Source organism: Gobius niger, assembly GCF_951799975.1.
Source record: "Gobius niger genome assembly, chromosome: 19".
In the NCBI taxonomy this organism is placed as follows: Eukaryota; Metazoa; Chordata; class Actinopteri; order Gobiiformes; family Gobiidae; genus Gobius; species Gobius niger.
Window position 1 is genome coordinate 8,106,849 of NC_136870.1, and position 13,350 is coordinate 8,120,198.

At 45.3% G+C, this 13,350-nt stretch overlaps 1 protein-coding gene across 1 annotated transcript; it reads left to right on the plus strand.

Annotated features, from left to right (window-relative positions):
• Positions 1–561: 561 nt before the first annotated feature.
• LOC306978228 (bone morphogenetic protein 2-like) lies at positions 562–3,217 on the plus strand (the record flags this gene model as incomplete). The annotated part of the gene is made up of 5 exons (XM_079576754.1): positions 562–856; positions 1,123–1,262; positions 1,482–1,598; positions 1,694–1,886; positions 2,777–3,217. 5 exons carry the CDS (start codon positions 562–564, stop codon positions 3,187–3,189), a joined length of 1,158 nt encoding a protein of 385 aa, XP_079432880.1. The 3' UTR covers positions 3,190–3,217.
• Positions 3,218–13,350: the final 10,133 nt, after the last annotated feature.

Below are 13,350 nucleotides of genomic sequence, written 5' to 3' on the forward strand. Positions count from 1 at the left end.
TGGAGAAAGTGCGTGCATGCTGCGTAATGGTTTGGTAATGGTCAAGTAAAAGTCCATTTGGAGCCTTTATAAAGTGTGTTTTTGGGCTTTCTCATAATAAGTCAATCAGATTTTTATGGAAAATATAATAATGACTTACTTATAATTACTCTGATCATTACCCAAGACCAGATTGATCAAAAATAAACCCTCAACAGTAAAATGGGGCTGGCTGCGAATGCAAACTACAGATGATAAAGTCTTGCATATAGGCCAATTTCACTTTGTTCGATTGAATTGGGAGTTCTTTGTGCTGGTGCTGCATCACAAAGTGCGCGGCAACATGGACACATGAAGGGAAATGAGTCGTTTATTTGTCTGCATGTCAGCCACTCTCGGCTCGTTTGCGCCTCCCTATTGTGCGGGCGTTGAGCCGCCATCAATCACCCCGGGGCAATCATCTCCGCGTGTTAGCCGACCCCGCGGGGCTGCATATACAGGGCCTGAGCCGTCATCAAAGGCCCCCCGCGCGCCTTATCACCGGCCGCCGCGCGCACACTGCACTGCACACACCGCGCCGCAATGACAGGAGCGCTGCGCCTCTGCCTCGTGCTCGCCCTCCTGCTGCAGGGCGCGCTGCCGCTGGCGATCCCCCGGGAGGGCGCGGCGGCGGCGGCGGCGGGGGACAAGGGCAGAGAGTTACTGGACGCGCTGTTCTATCTGAAGGATTTACCCCGCGGTCCCGCCGTGGCGCCGCACAAGAAAGCCCCGCAGTTCATGCTGGATTTGTTTAACGCCGTGTCCAGGGCGCACGGGACCCCCAAGAGCCAGAAGGAGATTCTGGAGGGGAACATTGTCCGTAGTTTTGAGGATAAGGGTGAGTGATGTTGCTATTTGTCTATTTGTAATCTATAGCTATATATATGTGGCTCTTTATGTGGATTTCATGCGCTTTTACGCACAAATTACGCACGGTTTCTCGCGCGTAATCTAATTTTAACTGAACTAAATGGAGTCAAAATGCTACTATTTCAAATATTTAACGGTGTAGAACATTATAGAAACATTCTATTTGACATTATACACTTATTAAACATGACTATACATTTTAGTTCAGTATTGAAATCTGGATTTTCTTCACAGGTCATGCTGGTGAGAGGTTTCACTATTTTAATCTCTCCTCCTTTGGCAAAGATGAGAGGATGAACAAAGCTGAGTTCCGTTGGTTTAGGAAGAAGCAGAAGTTTTTCATGGGGAAAGCCTTTGGACCTCATTTTTACAAGGTATACACACAATGTTCATCATCCTTCATAGATTATTTTATCCAAAAAAGACACTGGTGGCACTCAGGGTCTTCTGCAATTTAGAACTTTATGCCTTTTATTTATGTCATTTATGCTTTTGTCCGGTTTGGGTCCGAATTTGATTTTGAGCTGGACCTGGTGGTACTTAAGAGGTGGTACTTGGTGTGAAAAGTTTGCCTGTCTGTTGTCCTGGCTCAGGTTGACCTGTACGAGGTGCTGGATAGCAGAGTGAAACCGTGGAGGGGAAATCTCATCACCACTCGGCTGGTCCCGCTCTACACTCAGGGCTGGGAGGTCTTCAACATCACTCAAGTGGTAAAGCCTTTTCTTCCTTCCTTCCTTCCTCCATGAGAAATTACATGTGATTCTTTTCATGGCTTCATTTTCTAAATTATTATTCTGAATGATAGGTGTCAAAATGGATCCGCAACAATGAGGAGAACAATGGAATCCTGATGGTGACCACACTCCCTTCTGGAAACTGGATGGACACGCCTGAAGTTCCCCCCCCCAAACGCAATGTTGAGGAGTCGGACACTAATGCATATCTAGTCATATTCTCTGACGAGGCCGCCGGAGTGGCCCCCAACAAGTCATACTTAGGTGAGATGAGCTACATTTACCAAACTCTACATTTTAACCCCCACCTTAAACAAGCTAATCGGCTCCAGTTCTGCTCCAGGCTTTACCAAAGTCTAAAAGCTTCTTACAGCCTATAGGCCAGTGCCTCATTTGAAAGCTAAGACCCGGAAAACTGAGCCAAACAGATCTTTTTCCTTGCGTTGTTTCCATATTGTTATCACTTATCTTGTGGCTTTTTTTTGTTGCGTTTTCCTCTTTGTTTTTATCTCTAAATTCATGCAGTCCTTAAATTTGAAGAGTTTAGTGGTGCTAGACTAGTGCTAGGCTAGTGCATGTCTATGGTAACTAGTAGCCTGCATTAAAAAACCTCTTCAAAATCATGGGCTCGTCCTCCAAACGTTGCCATATCTGATTTGTAGAAAGCTTCTTTGTGAATTCCATGTAAAGTAATGCCGGCTGCAGGTAAACAAACTACTGTAGATCCGGTAACCGAGCAGATCACTCCGCCGCTGCGTAGCTTACAACCAGGAAGCTGATGCTGCTCAAATATAATTTATTTTAATTGCAAAATGGCTATATTTAAAAAAAAAAATCATTTATTCATTTATATGGGTAGTCTGGTGTTATAAGTGATTTGCCTCACGTGCTCTGTGCTTGGGTTAGACTGTTTTTAATGCAGGCTACTAGTTACCATAGACATGCACTAGCCTAGCACCGCTAAACTAGTCAAATATAAGGACCAAATTATTATGCAAATGATATTTTTCAGAGATTTTCTAAATGATCAACTCAAATGAGAGCCAGCATAATTTTCAAGTCTATAACTGTTAAAGGATCATTTGAATGTGATTGAGGTCAGGGTAGGATGGGGTCCACATCATGAGTTTCTCTCCTTTTCTCTCCTTTTCCAGACCAAACTAAAGTTCAAAGCCCACCTGCAGAGCACCACGACCGCCGCGGCAGGCAACGGCGCGGCGCTCCCGAGCTCTCCAAAAGCCCCGGCCACACCTGCCAGCGCGTCCCGCTCTTCGTGGACTTCGAGGAGATCGGCTGGTCCGGGTGGATCATCTCCCCGCGGGGATACAACGCCTACCACTGCAGGGGCTCCTGTCCCTTCCCGCTCGGGGGCAGCCTCCGAGCCACCAACCACGCCACGGTGAGGTCCATCATGCACGCGCTCAAGCTGTCCAACGACGAGGTGGGCGCCCCCTGCTGCGTGCCGGACAAACTGCAGTCCATAAGCCTGCTGTACTTCGACGACGAGGAGAACGTGGTGCTGAAGCAGTACGACGACATGGTGGCCTTGAGCTGCGGCTGCCACTGACGGCTCGCACGGGTCCACATGTGCACTTTGACTCTGGGACAAGAAGAATGACTGGGCCAATGGACAATGTAAATATTGTATATTTTAAAAAGTAAAAGTCACTATTCCAACAGTAATTTATTGAACTTCAGACAATATTTTTAAAGCGACCGATCCTAATATATTAAAAATATTGAGCGTGTTAAATTATATTGAAATAAAATTGCTACTAAATGAGTGAATCCAAGGCAAATAGGGAAATTGGTGAATAGGGATTTTTTTTAAATGTAAAGATATCAATTTCAAACTTTTGCTGTAGATTACTGACATAAATATGAGGAAAAAATATATTGTGAGTTTTCTGTCATTTTATGTTTGTGTATGAAAATAAGAAGTTTTATGCCTAAAAATGCCCAAAATTTCCCATAATATTGGCAACAAGATCTGAAGAATGGGTTGAGCCAGATTCAAATTTATGGTTTTATTTTGTTAATAGAATAATTACTTTTTCAGAGGAGTTTGTTAAAATAAGCAGTTTTTTAGTGGAAAAATCTGTAAAAGAAACTGACATTTTGCATTGTTTGTTGACATTCAAAACTCCATAAATCAGGCTAGGAATTAGATATTAAATATTATTAAATATTGTTCAGTCCAAGGCTGGAAAATTTGAAGTCTGTAGTAGCTATAGACTGAGATATATTTGCAAAAATTTGATAACAATGCATTTAGAGAAAATGGCTCATTACAATTACAATTTCCTACACAATATTTAAACATGTCTTTGTGATGATTAGGTATATTTTTGTTTCCACGTGAAAGCTTATGTTCAGAGACCAATTTGGCCCAGAACCTGAAAATTGAATAAAAGAGTTTTGCCTGTAGTGTCTTCCCTCAAACAACTTTTTATGTGAAAAAAAAGAAGGTATTTCTGCGTATTTCACTTTGTAGTGACCCAACAGCTGTGTGAATGTTTAGCATGGCGCCTTTACTTTCCGTCACAGTGGTCTCTAAGATGCTCCAGGATCAATTGTTTGGAAGGTTTTCACTGCTGACGGAGCTTCTCACCAGAAAACTCATACAGCTGCTGAGTCACTACAAGGTCAATTATGCACAAATATTAAAAAACATGAAAATTCTGCATAGAAAGTTGCGTAATGCACCATTGAAGACAAAAAAACAACAACAAAATAGTCCTTTGTGACAAAATATAAGTATAATGCTCTCAATTTTGCCATGTCACTCAAATATTAGGCACAATAAAATCACAAAACAACCAGATTCTGTAACAACAGTTGTTTTTATTGGAATGGATCACAGACACAAAACAGCCCTGCTTTATTCTACTTCAAAATGCAATAAACTCGCAAAAGATATTCTCCGTGTCATATACCGCCTAATAACAAATATTGCAAAAGTCCCATTTCAAGCTTTAACTTAGTATGCGCTCAAACGGTTTTTCCTTGAGAGAAGTCCAATTGAGATTTATCTCGAGCATGCAAAACGTTTAAATGTCATGTCTTGAAGGAGAAATTGTGCTCCAGTATCAAATACATAAGTCACAACAGCCTGTCTTGTGAAAAAAGAAAAATCAAGGCACCAAACCTTGCGGGTAAGAAAAGTGTCAAAGACAATACCTGAAAAGAGGTGACGTTCACCCACACAACCGCTGTAGTTGCATATACACATTTCAGCATAAATAAATAGTCCACATTTACAGTTAAGCACGACCTCTCTGTGTACATATATCCCTTTGATACAGTATCTTACACAAATGTTTCCACCAGCATTTGGCACTCAATAAAAAACTAACATTCACTTTAAAATGTCTTTGTTATTGCAGCGAGACACCAAAAACGGTCAAAAGAATTGCAATCAAACTCACATAATCAGTAGCATTGAAGCGAAAAAGTCAATCTTACTTCTTCGTACGTGATCAAATAGAGACACTGAATGTTTATCACGCTTTAGCACCGGTTTTGTGCTGTAGAAAATAGGTAAGGCAGGTTTATGGTGAGTGCACGAAGCCCAAACTTCTTGAAAAATTACAGAATCAGCAAAGAACAATAAATACTGATTATTGATGTGTTTTTTAATACTTTAACTAGGACAGTCCAGTCCCTCAGTCCCTAAGAATTCTCCTAACATGTGCTCATGTTGTCCATAAACTGGCTCTAGGTAAGCGTGTCCGTCAGCGTGCCTCATCACCCGCTCCTCATGCTCCAAGTGCGGAGGCTGGACAGGAGCTGCCTGAGCCATGGGGGACAGAGACACCGGGACAAAGCTATGGTAGACCATTAGAGGGGGGCTCAAAACTTCCATTGGCGAGGGCTGTGGCACAGTGCCCTCCGGAGGCTGGACAGGGAGCTGCACGTAGCTCCCTGTCTCTGGGTCATAGAAGGTTTTCGTTTTCACTTGGACCGGCATGTCCACGAAGAAGTAGTGGCCAGAGTCGGGGTCCTGCAGGAGCTTCCTCTGCGTCATGGGGAAGGACGGCGCTATGACGGCGTGCTCCATGCTGGACTGGCGCGAGAACTGGCTGCTGAGGCTGGACTGCCGCGACAGGTTTGGCGGGTGAAGCGTGTTCTGTGAATCGATGCTCTGGCTCCTTCTCAGGGGGCTTTCCTTACTGGGCTTCTCCTTCTGCCTGCCTCGCTGCTGAAACTCATCCATTATGGACCTCTCAATTCTTTGGCTTCTAGAGTCCAGTCTGTCATGCATCGACAGATCAGCACTAAGCCTGCGCTCCACTCTATTCTCCGTGTAGCGGTCGGTGCTCAGAGAGCGCTGGAAGGGCCTGTCGGACCTGGACCTGTCTCCAACAGTGGTTTTATACACTGGCACGTTACTGAAGATGCGGTCGCTGCTGTAGTGCCGATGCTCTGGCTTGTCACGCACCTGCCTGTCGCTGCTGCGCCCCGGCCTGTCGCCGACATGGGCAGCTCCATGGTTTGAGCTTTCTGTTGACCCCACACTTGCTCTCCTCGTTGCTTGGTGCGTGTTGACGGTGAGATTTTGAGTTGCTTGAGTTGCTCTCTCCTCCACATTTTGCTGATCTGAACGTGGCTTTTCTTTGTGTCTTCTCTCTCCGCTCTTAGAATTTCTGCTGCTGTTGCTTTTATGCTCGGATTTCTCACCCTTGTTTCTGTCTGCCTTGTGCCGACTGCTGCTGTGAGAGGAGGATTTGTTCGGCGATTTCTGGGCCTCCTCCTTCTTAATCCGCCTGTTGGTTAACTTGATGGCTTTGAGAATGGCTTTGTCTGATTTGGGCAGGACGGTGGGAGGTTTCGGCAGACCGCTTTGGCTGTCGTTTCCACTGCAGGTCGACCCTGATCGTTCGCTGGGGACTTTCGAGACCTCACATTCGATTCCACTGGCCCCACCGGCCTCATCTGCCGTCTCCCCCGTGCTGGCTGCTGTGCTGTCCACCCCCTCGGACAGCGGGCTCACCCCCGAGTATCTGTCCTCCTGTTCTGGGACTCTCAGGAAGCAGTCTTCCTGTTGAACCGTGAGCATTTCACTTGGGGAGCTGATGGGCAAGATCAGCTGAGGGGGTGAGGGTAAAACTTTCTCTGGTTCTGTATTAAATGACGTCATTGTGGTATTAGCCACCACACATTCTTCAGGACATGGTTCTGGTGGTTTATTCTCTTGTGGTTCTGGGTTTTTATAGTTGATCAATACATTTTCTAGACCAGCCAAGCTTCCCCTCGGTGACCACGGCTGCGTTGTCTTCTTTGACTTATTACTGAAAGTGTTGTCCTTGACCTTAAACAGAGCAGGGATTGCAAAGGTGGGTGAAACAGGGTTCGAGGAGGCAACTGAACCGGCTTCATCCTCCTTCACGTTGTTTTCTTTGATGTCTTTTTCTCCAGCCTCTCTGGTCAATATGACTGGGTCTGCAAGAGGCGATTTCATTTGCGCTTTCTGCAACTCTGGCTCAATTTCGTGATCACTAAAAGAATAATACTCCGCGTCTGTCCTGTCCGAGTTGTGCCTGGTTTTGTTCACCGAGACCATTTCTGCTTCGTCAACCTCCTCGATCTCTCCTATTAGGTTTTCGAAAGAGTGGTAAATATTGGACTCGGTCTCTGTGTTCCTGTGGAGGGTGCTTTCTGCTGAGAAGTACGACGATTTGGAGGACAGGCTGGCCTGATCCGGTGGACTCTGACAGACGCTAACCCCGTTGACAAGAAGCAGCGGGGAAATGATGTTTCTGGGGGATTCAATACTGTATGTTGCTTCTATTTTGGGGTCTTCATTGATGCTAATCGTCTTTTCAAATTGATCTAGGGCAGAATAGTTGGAGTCTTTGCTCACAGGAGTGTTTAGATTATCTGGCCTTAAGGGCGCCCTACGCTTGACTTTTCCAGTTCCATTAGGTTGGATTTTTCTTTCGGGGATTATCTCAGCTGTAGGGCTCACCTCTTTCTTATTTTCAGCAGGTGTAACTGCTGGGGATAAGGACAATTTATCCAGATTGTTTGTGTTTGTGTTTAAAAGGGTATCATTTGGCAGTAAAGTGGATTTTGAATGTATATTTCCAAAGTCAATATCTGTTTTTGGTTCACTTAGAGCAGTCTCGTTTTGTTTTGCTGGGAAAATATCATTTAATTTAGACGTCAAGCATAATTCTTCCTTTTCCTCTTTTGAATTTTTCCGTAAGTCACCCATTACATGCTTTATACCTATCTCTGCGTCCTGACCAACGCTATCTCTTCTAATACTTTCTTTCCTGCTTCTCGGAGGAACCGGAGGAGCATCTTGCCTTTTGTCTTTACTCTCAAAAGCTTCTTCAGACGCCTGACTCGACTCTCCCTCTTGAACTCGTGAATCCCCAGACAGATAATTGCTAATAAGCTTCTCGATCTTCTCGCTTTTTGCCTTCACTATAGCATTGAGTTCCTCCCCCATTCTGTCCATGCCCGGCAAAGCTATCCTCGTCCCCGCTCGGTGCGTCTCCCCCGGCCGAGGTTCGGACTGGGACAGGATGTGCCTCATGTTGATGTGGTCTCTGAGATCCCCTAACCTCTCCTTCAGCTCCGAAGCGCTGAGGCCATTGGGTTTCTCCTCGCTTTCACTCGCGACTTTATGTTTCGGGATCTCGTGACTATCCTCCCCCTCGGCTTGCTCGGGCTCCTCCTGTTGTGTTGTGAGGTTTTTCCTCCTTTCCCTTTCCGAAATAATCTCCTCCAGCGCCATTTTAGCCCTGTCGTAATTGTCATTCATGAGCGCCTTGTTTACTAGGACATTACCGTCTAGCTTCGCACTAGCATCCCCTTTGACCTGCTCCTTTTCTTTCTTAGCGAAAACCTCTCTCTTAGCCGTGGTGTTCCCCCTCATGGACAGCATGCCCTTCTTGATATTTCGAAGTTCTCTCGAGATGAGATCGTTCCTGGCCTTAGTTTGCTCCACTATGTCGACAACCCCGAATTTATTCTTGGCGTTGTCGTAAATACGCTCGGCTAGTCTCGCCCTCTCCAGCTCCTTCAAAGCGTTCAAGTCGCTGATAATGTTCTCGCCGTCTCTCACCTCCCTGCTCGCTTCCGACTCGTAACTGTCTGCTCTCGCGCTCGCCTTCCTGTCACTTTCCTCGGACCCAGCTTCTTTTTCGTCGTCCGCCCTGGCGTGCCTTTGATTTTTGATGTAGTTGTTTTGCCTGGCTGAGAAGATGTGCTTGAGCTTGCCTTGCTTCTGGGCCGCCTCCTTTTTACTACTCTTGGATTTTGCGTTGTCTGAATCACCGTTCGTGAGCCGCTCAGGATTGTCGATCGACAGCTGGATGTCTGATTTCGTAAAGTTGCGCTTGGGAACTGGTGGGGGCTCCTTTTTCTTGTCAACATCTTTACTGTCTGTGCTGACTGCTTGAGTGTGATTATTTACCGCGGGGTTGTTTTCAGCGCTTTCTGTTACGCCGAAAATATCTTGAGACTTGAGTGCCTGTTTTTCTTTATTCCAGACTTCGCTTATTTCCTCAGCTTTATGTTTTGCTGCGTGAATTGCCTCCCTGGCGGCTTTAATCACACTGGCCGCGTTTACTGGCTGGTTTACCGCATTGTTTTCCCTCAGACTAACCGGTTCTATACTGTTCTTTCGTTTTGGTTTCTCTGGCACATCTGGTGGCCTTTTGACTACCTTTTCCGGTAATGACAGCTCGTCTTTCTCGACTGCAGTGTAGGGAATCGCTGGGGGAAAATCTTTGCTAAAGTTTAAAGTGTTTGGTGAAAGTCCACTGTTCTTTGGCGACGATAACGGAGAAAGTTCTTTGTTGAGCAGGGGCGGTGAAAGATAGTTCTTCACACTCTCTGTGTGCACTGAAGCATCTGGGCTCAGCGGGATTTGAAGATATTTCACATCACTGTCAACAGGATTTGTCTTTTTATACAGGTTTAGAGACGGGTAATTTTGCTTCTTAGGCAAAGGACTTTTGTTCTTTTTCATTCGTAGTAAAGGAGACATTGGACTATCTACCTCTGCCTTACTTTGTAGCAAATGGGATAGTAAGTAATCATTTGAGAGGGGTCTTTCAGCGTCATACTTTGTTAGATCAACACTTATATCAGAAACAGGACTGCAAACCCTCTCAGCATCTTTGATAATAGCTGGAGTATTCATGCCAGACGTCAGACCTTCTGAAAACGCTTGCTTCACGTGATCTGAAAGCGGGGATCCACTCTCCGTCTCCTCCAGCGTTTTGAACTTGCGCGGACTGTATCTGCTTTTCATGCGCTTCCTGTTGTCCTTGAGGTTGAAGAGAATACTGGAGGCCAGCGATTTGTAGCCGTCCCGTTTGATGGGGGGCTCGGGGGTGACTTTGGCCTCAGACTGCGGCCTCAGCGGCAGGTCAAGGGCAGAAGGAGAGAGCACTGTGAGGATCTCCGACGTGTCTGTGGCCTGTCTGGAGGGAATGATGGGGGTCATTAACTGGCAGATGCTGAATGGGGTAGAAGCTAACGAGTTTGCTTCCTCGACAGTCTTCACCTCCACAGAACGAGCTTCCTTTTTAAACAATGTCAGATTTTCCTCCGCCCTTTTAAGCAACAAAAGGTTTTCGTCGACCTTTTTAAGCAGCAAAAGATTTTCATCCACCTGCCTCGTGGCCTCCTGAGTTGCGATGCCCGGCTGGCTGATGGGCAGTGCGCTTGTGGCTCTGGACCTGTTTCGCCTCCAGGGGGCAGCAGTGCCATCCCCACCGACTGAAATGCACCTCTTATCTGCAGCAGTAACCACAGGCTTTGGCAGGACCTTTGGAGGTACAGGAGGAGGAATGGGCTTGGGGTCAGCGGGGGGAGGAGGGGGCGGGGTTGGCTCAGTGGGTGCCGTCTGGCAGGATTGTGGCTCCTCTGCCTGTGGAGTGTCTTTCTTTGGCGCTTCCGACAGCTCCTTGTAAAAAGGCAAATCGAACCATTTAGGCACAGGCTCTTCGGGAAGAATAGAGGCGACTATGCTCTCCTGGTCAAAAGAGAAGCGGTTTAAATCTGCCCAAGCTTGAAAAGGGCTGAACTCACTGTGGAGGAAAAAGTTTTTAATGTTGAGCTTTTTGAGTTTGACATTAGTCTTTACATTTTTGTTTTTGGAAGATTTCCCCGAGGACAAGGATTTGTCTTTGAGGTTGGTGTGATAGTCTGCAGAGAATTCAGACAACTCTTTTTGGATGCTGCGAAGTGCTGATTTGTCCCATGATTCTCCATTTGAATCCGTTACTCCATTTTTCTGGAACACTCCCCCATAACTTTCCTCGGTGGCGCTCAGTGCTTTGAGGAAAGAGGACATTTGGGACATTGTCTTTTGTTGTTGCTGTCTCCAAGGCTGGCTTTCATGCTTGTCATTCCGACTCTGCTTCTTCGCTTCCTTAACAGTCTTTTTATGAGGATCTCCTGCCAGGGGCTTATGGCAGCTAAAAGGTGAGAACCCATATGAGAACTCATCATTGTAAACAGCATCATCTCCAATGCAGAGGCTTCTGAACGCTCGATCCGTGAGAGTGCTGACCTCCCGGTCCGTTTCATCCATGAACAAATCTGTGAAGCCGTTGGGAAAGCGGTGATGCAGCATGCTTCCCACACGATGGCTCATGTGGCGCTTTTCCACACAGGTCATGATGTCACCGACGTCTTTCTCTTTCATACATCCAGATATCCCTTTTGTTTCTCCTTGGACTTTCTAACAGCAGGTGTTTCACGAGACTTCCTGAGAGAAAAACAAAGCAATGTGAGACACTTCGCAAAAACAAATGTACTGTTTGTTCTGCTGTTTACTTCTATGTAGAATCTGTTTGATGAGTTTTGACTAGATTAAATTCTAAATATAAAAGGTTTTCAGCTGAGTTGCTGCACCGATGACCTTTATGTACAGGGCATGTGCCAGGTTGGGCTATGCTGTCACTATGCAGGCAGCAGACAAACACTTCATACCATGTGCGTTGCTATTTTTAGCCTGTATGGTTCTTGACTGCTGACCATTAATCTGATAAAAGTCTATTTGTATAATGCATGCTCACACCTTCCAAAGACTCTAAAGGCAAGATAAAACTTATATTTAGCTACAGGTCAATGTCAATAAAGTTATAAATACAACAAACAGAAGAGTTGCCATAAAAAAAAACTGATGTATAACCACACATTACGCCACAGCGCAGGTAACTCAAGTAAATCATCACCATTCACTGCGTCTCAGCAGCAGCTGTTCTACTGTAGCTATCTGGGTGAAGTCTTAGAATAGCTCATTAACCCATTGATATTCAGTGACCTGCAAAACACTGTCACTGGAATATCACTTAAGTCTAAACATGCAGACAGATATGACACTGCATGTGAGTGCAGAACATAGATTGAGACAAATGAACTGGTTGAGAAGTGCACATTCACAGAAGCAGAATTTTACAGTAATTACTACAACCAAACGCCCAGATCCATTTCAAGACAAATTAAAATAGAAGAAAGTAGAAACTAAACATCTAGCTCCATTTCAACAGAGTCAGCTGAATGAAGAGAACTGTGTGACTTTACTGTATGTTGAACTGTTCTGGCTCTCCAAGACCCTTTGGCTGAGTGATCTTTGTGCTCCCATAACCAGGGATCAGTTAGCAACCACGGTGCTTTCCCAGCATGAGCCACATATTTATATCCACAGAAATAGGCTGTCAAGCTATCTCAAATGAGATCAATATACACACAATTATACAACTTCCAGCATTATTCTATCAAATATATATTGGGAAAAATGTACAAAGTTAGAGCAAAGTTTACTCTAAGTCTGTAGACTCACAACATATTCACTAATAATAAAGTAAACTTGATAGTTTACATTATTTCAAAGGAATCAACACCATTGCTGCCCCAGTGACCCTCACCTTGATAATGGATCTTTCATTCTTCTCACAAAGATCCGGTGTTGACTGTGGTGCCACAAACGCGTCCCGTATAGTCCAGTTATCCCATCCAAGTTGAAGCGCTGAAAGAAATTCAGAGTTCATTGGCTGTTCTGGTTCTTCACAATATGAAGTTATCTAAGTTTAATTCATTAGACAGCAGTAAAGAAAACTTACCAAAGTCAACCAAGCCTTGGTTCTATCTTCAAATGCACTTGTGTCCACAGCCCCTTATGCTCAGAGACACCAAAATAGACGCTCAAGTCAGTGTGGCCAAACTGAGCAGCAGCAGCAGCGCAGGGTGCAGCCAGCGCTCTCACATAGGAATAACCAGAGGGTGTCGAGTGGCAGGGCAAGACAGGCCAGTAGGATGAAATAGACACTGTCATTGGTTATTTTGGTCCTCAGGACTGATGGGCTTCCACATTAAAGCCTTTATTCATTGGTCGGTATATAAAAAAACGCAGGGATCTATGATCAAATCATTGTTACTATGGGAATTGTGAAGTAACAGGTGTCTTTGGGGCAAATGTCTGTGAAATGATTTTGTCTATATAAACATAAAACAAGAAGCTTCTAGTAATCTGATGGTATTGCACAACTGTCTATCCCTAGAGGTGGAGACAACAGGAGTCAGACGGGGGAATCATCTGGGCTAGACTCGTCGTCCAAAAGCTGTTTACAAGACCCAGGTGTGTGACGGGGCAGTCCAGTTTTAGGGTCCACGCAGCTGTTGCTGTTGTTGCTGTGAGATTATACCGAAATGTGGGGGATATTTGTTCAGTGTGTCAGAGGAAGTGCTAAATCAGGTCACT